Below are 21122 nucleotides of genomic sequence, written 5' to 3'. Positions count from 1 at the left end.
GTATTAATGGTTGAACTATGATAACCTAAGATAGAACATCTGGAGGCTCCAACTGAAAGCAAAGAAATTTTATTTGGGCCCAATGCCCTGTGCTCCCGTATTCGAAAAGTGAGTTGCGCCCAGGTAGTATATGATGGCTCACAAGCACAAGTTCGTAAGACACGCTCCACAGTACGCAGTGCGGGCTTCATCCTGACTCTATGTGTACGAGTATTAAATAACATTCAAAAATGCAAAGCCCCGTTGCGACAGGAAGGCAGTGAAAGAAACACCAAAAATGGGAAATACAGGACAATTTTCGGTTACAGATAAAGCGCACAACCCTCTGTCACTAGAAGCATCTACAAAACAAAGTGAAGAGTCACAGCATCCAGCATCGCGACTGTAAAAAACAACGTGGACAAAATATTCACAAAGACTTTCTTATACTCTTTAAACCCGTTGCAATAGACATTTGCTGTAAGTAAAATGACCCTCTAAAAGTGAAGAACAAAAGGAAATTTGAGTAAAATCAGGGCTGGTTGTAACCCAAGCGACATATGATGCCGCTCGGAGTGCCAAGCTGAGAGGAGTGGCAGCGGCGCCACAGCTGTAGATCTCGCTCGGCTCCAGACTGTAGCGCCTAGAACCGCACGGCCACTCCGGCCGGCTGCCATTTGTACTCAGGTGATTCATGTAAAAAGGTTTCCGACATAATTAGAGCCGCACGACGGAAATTAACAGACTGAATGCGGAACAGTAGTTGGAGCTAAACGCGTGGGACATGCGATTTCGAAAATCGTCGCGGAATGCAATATTCTGAGTCCACAGTGTCAACAGTGTGCCGAGAATACCAAATTTCAGACATTACCTGTCACCACTAACGACGCACTTAACGATCGACGGCAGCGGCGCTTACATGGAGTTGTCAGTGCTAACAGACAAACAACACTGTGTGAAATAATCGCAGAAATCAATGTGGGACGTAAGACGAGTGTATCTGTTAGGACTGCGTGACAAAATTTGGCGTTAATGGGCTTTGGCAGCAGACGACTGACGAGAGTGCCTTTGCTAACAGCACGACATCGCCTGCAGCGCCTCTCCTGGGCTCGTGACCATATCGGTGGACCCTAGACGACTGGAAAACCTTAGCCCGGTCAGATTAGTCCGGATTTCAGTTGGTAAGAGTTGAGGTAAGGTTCGAGTGTGGCGCAGACCCCGCGAAGCAATGGACCCAAGTTGTCAACAAGGCACTGTGCAATATGGTGGTGACTCCATAAAGGTGTGGGTTGTGTTTACAAGGAATAGACTGGATACACTGGTCCAAATGAACTGATCACTGGCTGGAAATGCTTATGTTCGGCTACTTGGAGGCCATTTGCAGCCATTCACGGACTTCATGTTCCCAAAGAACTATGGAATTTGTATGGATGAAAATGCACCATGTCGCCGGGCCACAATTGTTCGCCACTGGTTTGAAGTGCATTATGGGCATTTTGAGCTAATGGTCGGACCATCCAGACACCCGACATGAATCCCATCGAATATTTATTGGATATAATCCAGAAGTCAGTTCGTCCACAACATCCTTCACCGGCAAAACTTTCTCAATTATGGACGGCTACAGAAGCAGCATGGTTCAATATTTCTGTAGGGGACGCCCAATGAATTGTTCTGTCCAGCCCACGTCGAGTTGCTGCACTAAGCTGGGCAAAAGGAGGTCCGTCACGGTGTTAGGAGGCATCCCATGACTTCTATCACCTCAGTGTACTTTTCAGCATGTACTTTCCGTGCGTCACTTGTTGTCATTTCTGCACGTTCCCAATAGGTTGCAGCACTTGCTTTCAGAAAACTATTCAGTTTTGTTTCGTTTTAGTAAGTTTGGACTACAATGTGTCTAGAACATTAACATACACAACACTATCGAATAAGTGATTGTTTTATCACAACAATACACCGATGTATTTTTTTCGGTTTAGCATTGACACTAAATTCGGCAACAACCTATTCTTTCACATTCCAGTGGCACCGTTTTCATAACTTTTAAGAATTAGTATCGCGTTTTCTGAATGTTGTACGTATTCCGGTTATTTTCTAAAACAAATAGTAGTATTCCTTTTGAACAAGTACTAAAATTTTGGTGAATCTCACCAGTGTTTGTAAAAAAACAGTATTTTCATCATATTTTGGCACAGTACAATGCACTGACCACTAATATAAACTTTTCATTCATATAATCAGAGTTGAGGAATGAGGAAAACTATATACAGGGTGTTACAAAAAGGTACGGCCAAACTTTCAGGAAACATTCCTCACACACAAATAAAGAAAAGATGTTATGTGGACATGTGTCCGGAAACGCTTAATTTCCATGTTAGAGCTCATTTTAGTTTCGTTAGTATGTCCTGTACTTCATCGATTCACCGCCCGTTGGCCCAATTGAAGGAAGGTAACGTTGACTCCGGTGCTTGTGTTGACATGCGACTTATTGCTCTACAGTACTAGCAACAAGCACATCAGTATGTAGCATCAACAGGTTAGTCTTCATCACGAACGTGGTTTTGCAGTCAGTGCAATGTTTACAAATGCGGAGTTGGCAGATGCCCATTTGATGTATGGATTAGCACGGGGCAATAGCCGTGACGTGGTACGTTTGTATCGAGACAGATTTCCAGAACGAAGGTGTCCCGACAGGAAGACGTTCGAAGCAGTTGATCGGCGTCTTAGGGAGCACGGAACATTCCAGCCTATGACTCGCCACCGAGCGAGGTGGCGCAGTGGTTAGACACTGGACTCGCATTCGGGAGGACGACGGTTCAATCCCGCGTCCGGCCATCCTGATTTAGGTTCCCCGTGATTTCCCTAAATCGCTCCAGGCAAATGCCGGGATGGTTCCTTTCAAAGGGCACGGCCGACTTCCTTCCCCGTCCTTCCCTAATCCCATGAGACCGATGACCTCGCTGTCTGGTCTCCTTCCTCAAACCAACCGACCAACCTATGACTCGCGACTGGAGAACGACGAGGACACCTGCAATGGAAGAGGCAATTCTTCGTGCAGTTGACGATAACCCTAATGTCAGCGTCAGAAAAGTTGCTGCTGTACAAGGTAACGTTGACCACGTCACTGTATGGAGAGTGCTACGGGAGAACCAGTTGTTTCCGTACCATGTACAGCGTGTGCAGGCACTATCAGCAGCTGATTGGCCTCCACGGGTACACTTCTGCGAATGATTCATCCAACAATGTGTCAATCCTCATTTCAGTGCAAATGTTCTTTTTACGGATGGGGCTTCATCCCAACGTGATCAAATTGTAAATTTTCACAATCAACATGTGTGGGCTGACGAGAATCCGCACACAATTGTGCAGTCACGTCATCAACACAGATTTTCTGTGAACGTTTGGGCAGGCATTGTTGGTGATGTCTTGATTGGGCCCATGTTCTTCCACCTACGCTCAATGGAACACGTGATCATGATTTCATACGGGATACTCTACCTGTGATGCTAGAACATATGCCTTTGCAAGTACGACACAACATGTGGTTCATGCACGATGGAGCTCCTGCACATTTCAGTCGAAGTGTTCGTACGCTTCTCAACAACAGATTCGGTGACCGATGGATTGGTAGAAGCGGACCAATTCCATGGCATCCACGCTCTCCTGACCTCAACCCTCTTGACTTTCATTTATGGGGGCATTTGAAAGCTCTTGTCTACGCAACCCCGGTACCAAATGTAGAGACTCTTCGTGCTCGTATTGTGGACGGCTGTGATACAATACGCCATTCTCCAGGGCTGCATCAGCGCATCAGGGATTCCAAGCGACGGAGGGTGGATGCATGTATCCTCGCTAACGGAGGACATTTTCAACATTTCCTGTAACAAAGTGTTTGAAGTCACGCTCGTACGTTCTGTTGCTGTGTTTCCATTCCATGATTAATGTGATTTGAAGAGAAGTAATAAAATGAGCTCTAACATGGAAAGTAAGCGTTTCCGGACACATGTCCACATAACATATTTTCTTTGTGTGTGAGGAATGTTTCCTGAAAGTTTGGCCATACCTTTTTGTAACACCCTGTATATAGTGTTTCACAATTCCTACTACTGGTTTCCAGGGCGTTAAAAGATAAAATTTTGATAAGAAAACGATGTGCTGAAATGCACCGTTTGGATATAAACTAAGTTTGAAGATAGGATCACGTTCAAATCACCCGCTTCACGGAAGGCACACATACTGAGAAGAGGGCACTGTCGTCAGTGAATGTTGCAATTATAGCATCACATTTTATTTATTTATTTATTGCCAAATTATAGACCTGTTGCCTGATGTTTTGAAACAGGTAGAACATTCCTTATAGTTTTCTGTTTTCACCTTCTTGTAGTTTTCTTTTATTTTTATCCACAACGTTTTACAAAGAAGAATAGTTTTTAAAATAATGAAATTTAAGGTTGAAATATAAGATCTGTGAGTGCCATAGCCGATTGTGACTGGCGGTGAATATCTCGGAATGGTTTATTCGAGCTGTTGACCGCCAGTTACAACAAAAAATTTAGGTTTGTTAGCACAGAAATTGTATTGCTAATCCTATATATAAACTTTATGTGCTCATCCGTGTACAGTATTTAGTTCTTTCTTGGCTGCATCGCCGGCACCTTATGCTTATTTACTGTCACATCCCGTCCTCCTCCTTCTGTTCCTCTTCAGTATCACTGCTTTCACGGTCACTGTGGGTATCGCTGTCCGTCTTCTGGAGATCGTTATTACGTTGCATATACGCATGTCTGTTATTTCGTGTCCGCAGGCACTCTTCATGAAATACTCTTTTTGAAATACTGTTTGTCAGTATGTTTAGTCGTGCCAATTGTTCTTCGTCTCATGTATGTCAGTTTCTGTGCAGTGTAAGTGTAGTGTATGTCCATTGTTCGCGTATTGCCCGCGGAAAAAGACAGTGTTTTCTGGGGAACCTTCGCGTAGATGTCTGTCTCAGACTCAAGCGGTTTAAGTGCATGAGGTGAGGTCCGTGTCCGGTTAAGAAACGTACCATACCGTGGCTGGGATCTATATATTTCATTCTCAACCGCTCCCCCGCATCACATGCCATTTAAGCCCGACTATAGCAACAGCTGCGAAAACTGGTACTTTCACAACTGGGAGGGTTGACTGTGGTGTTCCACGGACTCGCCGCACTCTGAAGAAGATGTCCTTCCTTACGTAGAAAAGAACCCTACGGTGGGTATTCGAAACACTGCCCATACAGAGCTTATTGTCTATGCTGCGTGCGTACTGCGAAGCGAGCATTTTCGAATTGACAACGATATTCAATTTTTTTTCACACACAAACTGTACATTCCTGGACATGAGTTCCTTATCAAAACTTTATCTACCACCTCCCCCTACAATCCCTAGAAGCCTGTAATAGAAATTGCGAAATACCCTGTACATGCGAAGAACTACCTCTCCAGGATCAGTGCTCTTTCTTCAACTAAGCGATTTTAATTGAGTTTTCCATTACTGTGTGATCGCTTATCTCTACATATGTCAAAAAAATGGCTCTGAGCACTATGGGACTTAACTTCTAAGATCATCAGTCCCCTAGAACTCAGAACTACTTAAACCTAACTAACCTAAGGACAACACACACATCCATGCCCGAGGCAGGATTCGAACCTGCGACGTAGCGGTCGCGCGGTTCCAGACTCTAGCGCCTAGAACCGTTCGGCCACCCCGGCCGGCTCTACATACGTCATTTTCGGTGTTGTGCAGATCCCGGAAGGAGTAACGGTATTAAGGTTTTCAGTGAAGGAAGAAACCAGCAATGCGATCTACTCTTTGTCACCCTGTGTTTCAGTTCAAGTATGGTCATTGAGCGTGAAAGAACAGTCTGATGGACAGGACAAAGCTGCACGACAGCTTTCTGTCTGATGTTTCAGAAGGCAGGTAACCTGGAAGGTGAGAAATACTACGGAAAAGCGTGGTACACATTCATCGCGCAACTGATGCGGGTACAGAACCATCCTCGTAGTATCAAGTGAGGGCAAATGCCTCTTGTCTCGATAAATGAAGGGAAATTGCAACAGTGACAAATCAGGCAGAACACTGAATTATGGTATGGCGATGATGATAACGACAGGTTTTTTTTATGTCTCGTATGAAAAATTAGATAACACTGATCTCAAATGACAAGTTCTAGATTAAACAGATTGTGGATTACTAAAGTTTGTTAACAAAATTCGTTTGGCAAAGAACTTCCAAACCCCGCTACAGAACAACGATGCCGTTCGTGACTGCTCCCTCGATCTCCCTAACGCCTCCCCTCCCCCTCCCGCCCCCGCCCTTCCCCTCACTTAAATACCTAATGGCGTAACTTGACGGTCTATCGCATTATTCCACGATGAACGGTCGCTCGCCACTCGCGTTGATTACACATTGGCAATATAGTGGTCACGACTCCGGCAAATAGGTTTCTAAAGCCAATAACCGGGCGCGGCGGACCGCGCACGCCGTGTCAAACGCATTAGCCGCACCAAACTACGCAAAATGATCCCCTGTGTTTCCAACTTCGTTACCAGCCAAACAAGCGTTATTTGCCGGCAGCGAACCGCGATAATTTAGAATAACTGAAAATGACGGACAGCGCTTGATAACAGAGCTTCGAAACAAGGACTCCATAACTGGCAACCAAAGGCTACTGCTTTTGTTGGGGAGTGGACTTTGCACTCAGAGGAAACGACATTGGCGAGTATTATGAAACTCCAAGAGAATCTCATCCAGTACTTTATGCTTAGACAGATATCCACTCCTAAAAAGGAACAACTGGGAAAGGAGTACAATATCACTATAACGCTGACTGGTAAGTGTACCACGTTCAAAGATTTGGAGGCAATATCATGCGCCCCCACACCATAACACGTGCATCACCACAAAGAACTTGTCCGACCATTGTGAACGTACCCTCATATAGCCGGAGGTGCGATCAAGTAATGCACCCAGAAACATCGTCGAACATGATCGTTTTGGTCATCTAGGTGTTGTGGTGTCTGGTCTAGGAGGTAGGGGCTAACGCTGCATGGAAGTCATCAACATGATGAAGATGATGATAATCATCATCATCATTTTCAAATTCCAGTTTCCCGAGTGATGTGTACAAACGCACGCCACCTTTTCTGTCTTCATACATCTTCTGTTCCAGGATAACTTCCGATTTGTGCCATTTATCCTGCACGCCTGATCTTACAGTTTCTATCCAGCGTTTTCTTGGTCTTCCACGTGGTCTTCTTCCTACGAGGTTCAGGTTGAAATAGTTTTTGGCAGGCCATTCGCTGTTCATTCTCATTATGTGCCCATACCACTGAAGCCTGCGTTTTTTTATGGCACTGGTAACAGGAACCTCAGTGCCGTCTACTTTTCTATTCACCTCATTCCTGATTTTGTCCTTTCTAGTTGTTTCATTCAGAGTTCTAATGAATTTCATTTCTGTTGCCTCAATTCTGCTGTGGTCTTTGTTTATTAGGGTACATGTTTCTCAACCATATGCAAGGAATGGTACGAAATAGGTGTGGTACATGGTCGCTTTTGCTTTTCGTGGCATTTTATCGTCCGAGAGAAGATTTCTGATTTGACTGTAAAAACTGAATGCTTTCTGTGTTCTCCTGAGTATTTCCTGCTTAATGGTGTTTTCTTTCGAGATCACGCTTTCGAGGTACTTGAAATGGGAAACAGATTCTACTTTGACTCCTTCTAGAAATATATTTGAAATTGTTGCCTGTTGACTGTTCAAATGGATCAAATGGCTCTGAGCACTATGGGACTTAACATCTGCGGTCATCAGTCCCCTAGAACTTAAACTACTTAAATCTAACTAACCTAAGGACATCACACACATCTATGCCCGAGCCAGGATTCGAACCTGCACCGTAGTGGTCACGCAGTTCCAGACTGAAGCGCCTAGAACCGCACGGCCACACGAGCCGCCCTGTTGGCTGTCATTTCTACTGTCTTTGTTTGATTTATTTTTAGTACGAAATTTTTGAATTTGTTGTTCGAATCATTAAGTTTCTTTTGTGCTTCAGCTTCTGTCTCTCCCCATACTATCAAATCATTAACAAAAGCTAGGGCATTTGGTTCAGTATTTTGTTGACAGAATTTATGATCTTGTCCATTACTATTACAAACTGGAGTGCTGATAAGTCACTTTCTTGTTGGAAACGTCTCATTGTTTCAAACCATTCTGATCTTCGTTACCTATCTGGACACAGCTGTAACACTTTTGGTGTGGCGTCTTGACTTTATCAATTAGGTACTTTGGCATCTTTAAAGGCCTCTTCAACATTCCCATATCTTGTTTAGAGGACACTGTCATACGCTTTTTCAATTTCCGCAACTTCAGACACAAGATTTCTTCCATATTCCCAGCACTTTTCTGTCATCATTCTTACTGCAAAAATATGATCCATAGTACCTCAGCCTTTCCTGAATCCCTGTTGTACTTCCTCAGGCAGAGGTTCTACCATCTTTCCATATCTCATTTCTGTGATCTTTTCAGCAGCTTCACGGTGTGTGGCACCAGCGTGATGCCTCAGTAATTTCCACATTTTCGTCGACCGCACTTTTTGAACAAAGGGATGATGACTCCTTTACTCCAATCTTCTGGGAATTTGTTTTCTTCCCAAATCGCTAATACGCATTTTAAGCTGCCTTTGGCATGTCTGAGCTGAGATCATCATAGCCTGTCGACGTTCCATTCCGCATATTCTTTATGCTGTTCCTACCTCACGCCATTTTAATGGATGCTCGTAGGTTTGTACTTCATTAATTACTCTACACTCGTTGATGGTTGTGTTGTCCCCATCTCCATTTAATAGCATGTTCACGTACATTTTCGTTTCATCCCGGGTTCCTTTCTGTGTCCAAAGTGTGTTACCGTGATGTGTTACCAGTTCAAGGATATTTACATATTCATTTCGTTTACTCTTTAGTCCTTTGTATAATTTCCCACTTCCCTGACAGTCTTCCTCTATCCTTGTAGTAAAGTCCTCCCAGCACTTTTCTTCCTGGATCAGTGTTGTTACAGCTAATTTCTTTCTGCGGTATTTTTGTGCTAGATGTTCAACAGCTAATTCATTTCGTCTACAATCTGTTTTCTGTTTTTCATGGTCTAATTTTCTTTTCAATACGTTCCTATCTTTTACTGCTGTCTTCACCCCCCCCCCCCCCCCCCACCCTCGTTTTTAATCAAGTGTTTCATTCTCTTTTGATGTGGCACTCGCTTTTCCGCAGATGTCCATGGCCTCTTTAAAAGGGTTTCTTCGAATGAAGACCATTCTTCTTCAACTCGCCTTTTCTCATTTTTGGGTACATTGGCTACTATTCGTGCTTTTAGTTTCTTTTCTTTTCCATATCCTTCAACAGCCAAGTCATAATCTTTGGCATTCTCTTTTGTTTAAATTTTTTCACTTGAACATCTTGTAGGTCAGCAATAAACAATCGGTGGTCGCTATCTAGGCACTCAATGGGCATGACTTTAACATCTGTAACATACTGATCAACTTTTCTATCCTTGATGAAGTCTTATCATAGTCTTGAGCTTGCCATCCAGCTGTATCTTGTTATTTTATGATTTTCCCTCTTCTGATACCACGTGTTCTGTATGGTTAAGTTGTTTCGCACACGGAAAAGAATTAGATTCTCTCATTCCGGGTTTCTGTTCCCATAACCATGAGGGCCGATGACGTTTTCACATCGTAGTGTTTTCTAGCAACTTGAGCATTCAAACCGCCTGTAATGATAGTATTCTCCTGTGTTATTTGTTCTTCAAGCTCAGTAAGGAAATGCTTTCTCCTTCGTGGTACATCCTGTCTGAGGATGCTTCACTACAATGACGTCCTCTGGTAGCGCTAGATCTTTCTTAGCGCTTCCTTGAATTGGATTATAAAATCTGAGTACAGGATCTTACCGTTCTCCTGATTGCCCATGGTAATGGCTACTGTCGCTAACTTGGCACTCATTTTATTCCTGCGAAGAACGCCACGGGATTTTAGCAATATAAAAGTAACGTCGTGTTTCTCTCTCGCAGTTGTATATACCGGATTATCTTAAACATCAAAGGGATCTTATAGCGTTATCCGCTGTGATGTTTCAGTGCTTCTAGCGCTGCTTGAGAACCTTCTGATAAACATTTCGTGAAACGCACTTCGCAACTGCCGAAATTGTTGTCAATTGTGTTGATATAATAGCTGTTTTTAGGGGCAATTTACATCATCCTGCGTCCCTGGAGCCAAATCGACATACGCCCAGCTGGCCTATTCATAGCGTCTTTTGAAGCATCTGTGCGTGTGTGTGTGTGTATTATTCAGTCGGGAGCAGAACTGGATATATGTACACTAGTGATGAGGAAGAGGTCCCATACTCCGAGGAGCGTAGGGAACGATGCGGGAGACCTGCACCGCCGTCTAGGCAAGGTCCTAGAGGAGTTGGTTGGCCATTGCCTGAATGATGATGATGAAGACAACACAACAACACCCAGTCATCTCGAGTCAGGGAAAATCCCTGACCCCGCCGGGAATCGAACCCGGGACCTCGTGGGAGGGAAGGGAGAACGCTACCGCGAGACCACGAGCTGCGTACATACACTAGTAAAATATGATTAATATTACTGTACACTGGTGTGCAAAATTTAAGGATGGAAGTAACTTTCGCATGATGTGTCATTCGAAAGTAACATAGCTGGATGAAATTTGGACCTTATACAGAAAGAACTGCTTCAGTATAGTGCAGAAGGTTGCTGGAAGAAATACCCAACGATACGATCAGATATGACACTTTTATTCAAAGATAATAATTATACTGATATCGCCGCGATTTATAAGGGTTCAAATGGCTCTGAGCACTATGGGTCTTAACTTCTGAGGTCATCAGTCCCGTAGAACTTAGAACTACTTAAACCTAAGTAACCTAAGGACATCACATACATCCATGCCCGAGGCAGGATTCGAACCTGCGACCGTAGCGGTCGGGCGGTCCCAGACTGTATTTATAAGGGTATCCTTGACATTACAAACGACGGACACGATTCTTTAATAGGCTGTTTGTTCACCACGGACGGCGATATATGCTGTGCAACGCGCTTCTATGCTGGCCACAATGTTGGCAAGGAGTGCTTGCGGTAGGAGGCTCCCTTCCTCCACCAGCGCGGCTGACAACTCCTTCATGGTCCATGGTGCATGTGGACGCGCTGTAATACGTCTCCCCAACGCATCCCCCGCGTGCTCGACGTCGGGGGAACGGGCAAGCCAGTTCATTCGCCGTTTCAAGAGTTGCTGCACCTACGCTGCTCGATGCGTTCGCACATTGTCATCGACAGAAATGAAGTCGGCGGTGAACGCACTCCAAAAAGACGCACGTAGGGAAGGACGACAGTGTCAGAATAAGGTTGACGGTGAGAGTGCCGTCTTGGTGCTCGGTATGCCCATACATACTGCTTTCAAACCTAAACCAAGCCGCAGATGGAAGAATGAATTAAACACGAGACATGACAGTTCTTCCAGTACCGCTCGAAGTAATACGGTGCAAATACCTGGTGCTCATCGAAGATAACGTAAGACACAAAACCCTCCGAAAAAGGAACGACAGAAAATTGGTACACTCAATATCCTCACTCTTAACAACAAATGTGAAATGGGCAGGCGTAAGCTCAGGATACTGGGACTGGGTGAGACAAAGTGGAAAAGCTGTGAGAAGAAATCACCGAGAAATTGATATGTGCTATACTGGAGAGGTAACAGTTGCGAATCCAAAAATGCAGTTGACCTCGTCCTCCATAGATGTACAGACAGAGTGCCCGGATCATCCAGATGAAACTAAGGGCTAGTAATACACAGAATTCTGTTTTGCAAGTATATGCACCTCAGAAAGAATGTAGCCCTGAGGAGAAAGAGTATTTCCTTACTGAGCTTGAAGAACAAATAACACAGGAGGATACTGTCATTACAGGCGATTTGAATGCTCAAGTTGGTGAGAAAGACTAGGATGTGGAAACATCATCAGTCCTCATGGTTATGGGAACAGAAACCCGGAAATACAGAATCTAATTCTTTTGCGTGTGCGAAACAACTTAACCATACAGAACACATGGTATCAGAAGAGGGGGAGTCATAACACCACCGGTATACTAAACGAACATTACCATGAACGATTTACGAAACAGTAGTGCTCAAAAATTCAGTCACGAACGTTTCATACAATACCTACGTCGAAATGGCTGGGTGGAGAGCAAGAGGTTACTAACTACACTGTGCTCGCCTGCCAGCGATGGGAACCGTGCAACGGACACACTACTTCATCAGCTGTTGAACTTTGGATACAGGCCACTTCAATTCCTAGCTTCACAAAGCTTCTGTCTATCGCCAACTTCAGGGTCAAGGTCTTAAAAGTACTATCGACCTCCCTTACTTCAGACGGAACAAAGATACTGTACGACTATCAAGCCTTAAAGAAATTATGTAAAGACTTATGCATAGGAAGTGCAGCATTAAGAATTTTGATGAGTGAGCGCGTGTATCGAAGTATGTATGTGGAAACAGTGTGGTCGTTCCATTTTGTGCAAGTGTGCTTTAAACGTTGGTGATATTGTACATTCTCTAACATGGCTTTATGACTATCAAATCAATTTCAAAAAGTCAGTTCCACAGAATTTAAAAAAAAAAATACGTTTTTAAGCTATTGCCTGAGGCAGAATTCAAAAATTACTAAAAACGTAGAATCATTGCACATACTATAAACGTTTAGTAACATTATAACGCTTAAGTCGCACCGATAAGTTCCTTAATAAGTACAAAGAAGAAAAATGCGTTCGAACGGAAGTAACATTAATGCTTTACTACGCAACACGAACGACTAACATCATAGGCGCTGTAGGAAACATAAAACCTACACGTCATGTCTCCCTATCTTGTTGCTCGAAGATTTGCCATTAATGCCTGCTCTTTCTGTGACCTAGGGGTAGTTCCCTCCTTTTCCTATTGGACTGGAGACTAAAACCAATCCAAAAACGAATCCGCGGGTGATTGTGCCTGCGACTTATCTTTCACAGAGGCTTCGTCAACATGTACTATGTTCATGTTTTCAGTTACAGGTCTATGTTTATTTTATTATCAACCTATACTCATTCCTGCGACGTACGACATACCCTGCAACTGTTCCTTTATTGTGTGAATTAGTCTGACACATTGCTCTACTGTCATTGGTCTCTGTAGAAAACGAGGCATCTACCCCGGAGAGAGTGACGCCATGTACAATAGTACTTCATAAATGATAGTAAAGGCTCGTCTCCGTCAATACACTCACCAGCCAACTAGCATCAGAACTCCGTCGTCTCTGCTCTATCTACACATATTATAAATTAAAACCAGCCGCCGCGTTTGTTCTGTCTGTACGCATATGATGGTTAATTTCAGGAACTACTGCAGCGATTCTGATACGTTTTGCACTAATAAATAGATTGATTCACGAGGAAAATTTTATTACCGCTACGCTAGACAAGTCATCCAACCGAGGATACTTAAGAGGTTACGAGTTGCACTCAAGTTATAACATCTCGGACTTTTTTCTCGCAAACTAATCATACGAAAACTGTGAGACTTTTATCAGTTCTCCACTTAATCTCCCTGCAGCGTACACATGTATACCAACGTCGACCCGACGGTTTATGGGCTGCCGTGAACGTTTCTTTAGGAGTCTGGTTTGACAACGGAAAATCGCTGGTGCAATAGCATCACGACTGGTGAATGTGGGACGGCGGAGAGTGTCTGTCACCGTTGGAAACAGCCACAAGTCGCTAGGACCCAGGTCATATGAGTAGGGACCATAAGAAATCGCTTCATAGTAATTTTTCGCGAAGATACTGCTGCGTCCAATGCACCCTATGAGCTGGTGCGTTGTCTCGGTGAAAGAGCACATGTACAGCCCTTTATGGCCTCTTTTCACACAATGTTGAAAGGAACTTGTTCTTCAAAACGTCTTGGTAGAGTATATCTGTGACCGTAGTGCCCTTTGGAACGCAATGCGTAAGGATTACGCCATTAAGCCACCGCTGTCACAGAAAATGGCCATCATCGTTTTTCAGCACTCGTGCTTACCTGAAATTTTTTGTTTGGTGGTAGTGTGTGTGTGTGTGTGTGTGTGTGTGTGTGTGTGTGTGTGTGTGCGTGCGTTTCCAATGAGTTGACTGGCACTTTGTTTCAGGATTGAAAAACGCCATCCATATCTCATCCTTCGTCAAAATCGATGAAGAGTCCCATTCATGCCGTCATCACGCATCAGCATTGCCTGGCAACGTGCCATACGCGCAGCCTTGTGGTCGTCCGTCAGCATTTGTGCGACCCACATGGAGGGCACTTTTCGCATTTTCAGGCCTTCATATAGGATCGTGCGGACAGTTCCCACAGAAATGCCAGCGTTGGAAATGGTATGTTCCACACTCGTTCGGCAATACTCTCAAACAACTTTATACACTCCGTCACGTCGTCAGACTGGCCGGGGCAAGGCCAAGATTGTCTTTCATTGTTGTCACATGACGTTCTGCCTTCTTTGAACTTTCGCATCCGCGAACACTCGTTAGGCACATCAATAACACGATCGCAATATGTATCACTCAACTGGAGATGAATTCCAATTGGCGTCAAAGCATGGAAATGAAGAAAACGGATGATTACGCTGCTCGCGAATTGTAAATATCGCCCTTTTAAGTATCAAAACCAGTCTACACACTCTCCGCTACCACTATAGTTGCCTCTGTCGTAGACAGCTGCCGTCTCTGTCAAGCATTCACAAGTCGAGTGCACACGTATTTTAAAACAAATCGCATGTTTCTACCTGTTTCCAGTTGCGAGAAAAAAAATCTGAGGTGCACTTCGAACAATCAGTGCTACCCGAGGGAAGTTGGGGCAGGTCGCTAGTTGCTACTAGTTTCCAAACCCACCAACCTCTTGATGGGACATGTTTTCGCCTAAGAGTACCTGCCGTAATTGGCCTCTCTAAGAGGAATACCATTAAAACGTGAGCCGAATACACAGCCCTAAAATGGGGGTGGTTCAAATGGCTCTGTGCACTATGGGATTTAACCTCGACGGTCATCAGTCCCCTATAACTTAGATCTACTTAAACCTAACTAACCTAAGGACATCACACACATCCATGCCCGAGGCAGGATTCGAACCTGCGGCCGTAGCGGTAGCGCGGTTCCAGACTGAAGCGCCTAGAATCGCCTAGAAAATGGGGTATATGCGCCCACTATCTGCTTGTTCTGTAACTGCGTATAATAGCGACATGAAATGTCAAATAAATTTTACAGCAGAATAATACTGAAATTGCTAAAATAAAATGCGAGACGTACCTGCTGGTAATGGAGGGTTAATAAAGTAATTACCCTTTTAAATAGGTTTCAATCTCTCCGCTGAAGGATCGATCGGGCTGTTCGAGACCCGACTCACTGTAGAGCTCCATGTTTTCCAGTCAGATACCAGTGGAACTGATAGTGAGGAATGAGGGACGCGGGCCTTGGGGCAGGGTAGAGGGAGCGCAGGGGAAGACAACTGAGAATATTTGAGAACTGATTTCCAGTTCTGGCATTTGCCTTACAAACAAGGGAAATATACCGAAAATCATTGATTAGGACCAGCAGATCCGCAGGTATTTTTTACTTAGTTCTGGGACAATACGTCTCAGACGAAAAAGTGGAGACTACTAAATGTAAAGCGACTAAAGTAGATGACTTGGTCAGCTTGGGTAGTGCGTCTACCGCAGCAGTCGCCTGCTTGAAATCCTACCTTTTGTAAATTTCCCAGCGGAGAATACAGGATAGAGAAACCCCCCAAAGACCTTGGTCAGAAATGGCGCATTTGAAATATTTTTAATTTTTGTATAAAATCTTGTGTGTTTTCATATATCTGTTCGCGTCTATTAAGACATAACTTTCGATGACTTGTGCGGCCTACGGTAGTCGCCTGCATATGATTCTCTTTTTAAATTCATTAATGCGGAGAGGTGGTTAGGCAAACATTATAAATTTGTGTATCTGCCTCATAAGTAAGGCAGAACGAACATAATTTAAGCCTGCCAATGCGTCACGCGCTTGCTTAAGCACTACACTGAAACTGTACCATCTAGCTGTGACTCAGGTTACTTACATTATATCGTACTTCGCCTTTTCAGCCGGCGACAAAGAGGGTCTCGTATTCTTTAGCGATGTTTCCAAATGATGTTGCGTGATGACAGGAGCGAGCTGAAAGAAACAACAACATTAAAATCACACGAAGAACTCACCAAAGGCTAAGAAATCAAAATCAAGTCCTTTAACCCGAAACATGAAGCAAGTCCCCATAACACCGGGATTATTACTCAAGGTACAGAATAAACAGACTTTATAAAGAAGCTACTGGATCAAAACGCGCAGGATGGAAATTTAATCATGTATATAGCAAACAATATCTCTCACAACTAAACTGCAGACCGCAAGAAACAGAGAGAGAGACAGAAAATCTAACACTGAGATACAGCTTCTTGCGAGAAAAGAAATCACTCAGCAATCAGAACGCTTGGCGTAAATAGTTTCCTTGTACAATGCAGAAGATGTAGAAAGTAAAAATAAAAGTCCCGTGCATTTGTTCTCCTTCCTGCCTCCCCCTTTTTTGTGAGCGGCGGGGGTACATGCATAGCGACAGCCATTTTTCCACATGTTACGATCTTCAGGTTTAGGCATCTAAGCATGTCTTGTCTTGTCTTGTCTTTTCCCTACTACCGTCTACATTATAATTATCTTACACGATAAATCTTGAAAGAATTCCTTCACTACACTTTCTTTCATTTATATATATATATATGATGTGGGGCTCATGAGCAGACGCTCGACCTTGAAATTCAAGTTTTCTCTCCTCCCGCCTAACTGTTGTATTACTTTCAGTGGATGCTGATGCAGTTTGGAATTCCTGTGTGATGGTCTGGATAGATGTCTGACTACTACACATTACGACCCTCTTCAACTGTCGATTGTCTCTGTTAGTCAACAGACCAGGTCGACTTGTACGCTTTTGTGCTGCACGTGTCCCTTCACGCTTCTAGTTCACTATCACATCGGAAACATTGGACGGTTGAACAGTGGAAAAACGTTGAGTGGAGTGACGAATCACGGTACTCAATGTGGCTATCCGATGGTAGGGTGTGGGTATGGCGAATGCCCGGTGAACTTCATCAAAAATGTTTCAAATGGCTCTGAGCAATAAGCGACTTAACTTCTGAGGTCTTCAGTCACCTAGAACTTTGAACTAATTAAACCTAACTAACCTAAGGACATCATACACATCCATGCCCGAGGGAGGATTCGAACCTGCGACCGTAGCGGTAGCTCGATTCCAGACTGCAGCGCCTCGAACCGTACGGCCACTCCGGCCGGCGAACGTCATCTGCCAGCGTGTGTAGTGACAACAGTAAAATTCGGAGGTGGTGGTGTTACGGTGTGGTCGTGTTTCTCATGGAAGGGACTTGCACCTCTTGTTGTTATGCGTGGCACTATCACGGCACAGGCCTACACTGATGTTTTAAGCACCTTCTTGCTTCCCACTGTTGAAGAGCAATTCGGGGATGACGACTGCATCTGTCAACACGATCGAGCACCTGTTCATAATGCACGGCCTGTGGCGGAGTGGTTACACGACAGTAACATGCTAGTAATGGATTGGCCTGCACAGCGTCCTGACCTGAATCCTAGACAACACCTTTGGGATGTTTTGGAACAAAGACTTCGTGCCTGGCCTCACCGACCGACATCGATATCTCTTCTCAGTGCATCACTCCGAGAAGAATGGGCTGCCATTCCCCAAGAAACCTTCCGGGCAACTAACTGAACGTATGCCTGCGAGAGTAGAAGCTGTGATCACGGCTAAGGGTGGCCTACACCATACTGAATTTCTAGCATTACCGATGGAGGGCGCCACGAACTTGTAAGTCATTTTCAGCCAGGTGTCCGGATACTTTTGATCACATAGTGTACATGTCACCTCCACTTCCATTTCAGTTTTTTACCGATCACTATGACTATATCTTCTCGCACATATAGACGGTTATTCGTAAGTACCTATGAGGTTTCAGAAGACAACTGCCCGAAAACACATTTTCACTCTACAGCAGGTCCTGAGTTCGAGTATCGATTCGGCACACAGTTTTATCTGCCACGAAGTTTTATATCAATGCACACTCGGCTGTAGAGTGAAAATTTCATCATGGCTTCAGTTCTCCACAAACCATGAATTCCGCATACTTCAGCGGGTACGTAAACTCCGTTGCCTGTGTGCTGGGTGACAAACTGTTTATTCCACAGAATCCAGCTTCCAACTGTAATACAGTTGTGGTTGCAGACATCTAAAACGATACCATGCTCTGGCAACATAGGGGACAAACGCCAGCTCTGAAGGACTGAGTAACCACTGCATAAAACGCGCATGCCTGAGTACTACACATTGAGGGCAGTCTGAACAATAGATCTATCGAAATGTTTTGGAGCCTGCTTACACCCTGCCCTTCAACTAATTCTACATATTGGAACAATACAATCCGAGCCTATGTACTTGTACATTCTTCAATGAGCATCTGGGACCACAGTCTCCCCAGCCTGTATTTTTTATGACACCTCACCTATCGACCATATCTGCTATATGGTTAACACCAAGTTTAGTCAGAGAGAATCTAGTGTCAGAAAGCTTATTGGCAAATGCCGTCAAATAACGTATGCTTGTCCAGAACATTTGTCAACTGCTATCGAGTTTCACGATTGCTTCGAGTTTTATGGAAGCAAGGTGTGTGAGTGGAACCTCGGAAATTGCGACATATTCGTAAAGAAACAACTGAATATTTGTGACAAGCAAGAATACAAATGTAATTGCTTCTCGATCCAAATACATAAATTTAATCTTTCGCTATTTAATCAGACTGAAGTCATAAAATCGCATAAAATCACTTCTGGGAGGGAGCACTCTTATATGGAAATAACATCGAATACTGCAGACCATTACATTAATAAAAAATTCGGAATCTTACCAAACGCAAAATATATAAATAAATACTAGAATATTGCAGGTCTCAAACCTACTTTTCTCCACTCCATAATTCAACACCTCTAGCCGTTACGCAGTGACGAATACATGGACAACTTTCAACAATGGTATCTTTCATCTCAGAATCTCCTTAAGGCTTTTACCGCCAATGTGTTATTAAATGACGTTTAATTATAATAAATCCTACCAAGAGTGATGAGTTTGTGATAATTCTTTATTGTGCCAAGCGAACGACACTGTGATGGCAACAGAAACTCTTCAAAACCGGATCCATTTTTGGTGGAAAGAGGACAGGTCGACCAGCAACACGGCAACAAACATATGCAGCAGTGACAGCTTCTGTGGCCAGATTTCCCATAAAGTCATTGCCGAAAAGATCTGCTGAGCTTGACATTCCAAAGGACGTGCGGTGAAGACATGAAGCTTACTCAAGATTACTCGAGATGTTTGCGACGTTCCCACAGCGGGGCAAAGTTTTGTGATTAGAAGAATGTGCAATTTACCGATCTTGTCGGAATAGTGGCATTTTTTCTGGAGCAAGGAAAACCCATATTATTACGAGGAGTTATAGAATAATCCCCCAAATGTTACGATCTGGGCCGCAACGTCCAGCAGGCACCTCATAAGGCCATATTCCTCTGACAGTGCAATGAATCAGCATTCTTGGTTGTAAATGTTGCGTGAATAGTTTATGCCAGAGCTCCAGAGACTGAACATTCTTAGTGACAGCTGGATTCAACGAGCTGGAGCTCCTGCCCACTACGCTCTCCGTGTTCGAGCATTCTTGGATGAAATGTTCCCCGAGAGGTGAACAGGGACAGAATCGGTGCATCTGCCAGCGCCGATTGAGTGCCCTCCGGGGAGACCAGATCTGACATCATGCGATAGTTGCCCGTGGGAACAATTAAGCAGCTTGTCGCGAAACAACGACACCAGACAACTGCCGAACTAAAGAAAGCTGTTAGGGACACATTCAAGGACATCACACTGCCTATGCTTCGGAAAATTTCACACAGGGCCTGGCGGCGCATCATTTAGTGCCGCGACAATGATGGCGCCCATACTGACGTATGACAGGATTTTAGGACAAGGCTGTATATTCCAGGGGCGAGATGAAGTAGGCCGCAAAGATAGTATTACTACCAAGTTACTAAACCTGCCGTTTACTGTGCACTCCGTACCACAGTGCAACGTAGCATTTTCTCATTTACAAGTCACTGTCAGAGGTCGAAAAAGCGAGAAGTGACAGAAAAATCGCATGACCAATGGTAGAGCAACCTCCAAACCAATGGATTTGTAGTCTGGCATTAATCCACTGAGCCAACAACTCAAACTTTTGCATAAAGTATCAAGTAATTATTTACATCGACAAGCCTCAGAAACCAACACTCTTTATAGGTGACACAGTGTAGATAAAAAAATTAGCAAAAGAAAATGCTGTAGTAGTCCTCTTTATTCGTCAGTTAAGTGGACGAATAACAAACAATAAGTAATTATTAGTGTTAGCGTAGACGAATCATTTTATTGACAAAAAACTTTTCGGGTTATCTATTTATTCGAATTATTATCTAGATGTGAATTTATTCAAGTAATGTCCATTTCTTTTTATGGCTATCGAAAGAACGACCATGTGTTGGTGACAAATTGGTGCGCATACTAAAAAATACGGGGTCAGTGGTTGCCAGCCTTCTTCCTCTTACCGACTTGTACCCTCCCAAAAATTCTCACCCTAGACGGATCCCCAAAAGCCAAAGGACAGAGTCGGTGTCGACTGCACCAGTGCATTCATGAGTAATATGTGTAGCTGCTATTGGAGGACTCATTATCACTCTTTCCATACATAGTACGTACATAATCCAACACATAAAACGTAACAGTCAGGCGCTACGAAACGATTTTTGCCTTAGCGTGGGGCGGTAGGTAAAAACAAAAGATAAGTAATTCAGTTTTATAAATTGAAATGTTTGGAAATTTTGTGCGATTTTTAAATACTACAGCCTTTTACAAGGATATGAAAATTAATAGTATGAAAAGTCAAGA

At 43.9% G+C, this 21122-nt stretch overlaps 1 protein-coding gene across 2 annotated transcripts in view; it reads right to left on the bottom strand.

The window, feature by feature from the left end:
* Positions 1 to 21122, bottom strand: part of LOC124594977 (peroxisome biogenesis factor 1) — a 383457-nt gene that overhangs the window by 1870 nt on the left and 360465 nt on the right. For both annotated transcript variants that reach the window (XM_047133503.1, XM_047133504.1), the window contains one exon: positions 16164 to 16258. In XM_047133503.1, the coding sequence (XP_046989459.1) occupies positions 16164 to 16258 (95 nt within the window). The remainder of the gene's footprint in view (positions 1 to 16163; positions 16259 to 21122) is intronic.

Source organism: Schistocerca americana, chromosome 2, assembly GCF_021461395.2.
Source record: "Schistocerca americana isolate TAMUIC-IGC-003095 chromosome 2, iqSchAmer2.1, whole genome shotgun sequence".
In the NCBI taxonomy this organism is placed as follows: Eukaryota; Metazoa; Arthropoda; class Insecta; order Orthoptera; family Acrididae; genus Schistocerca; species Schistocerca americana.
This window is presented reverse-complemented; position numbering and strand designations above follow the sequence as displayed.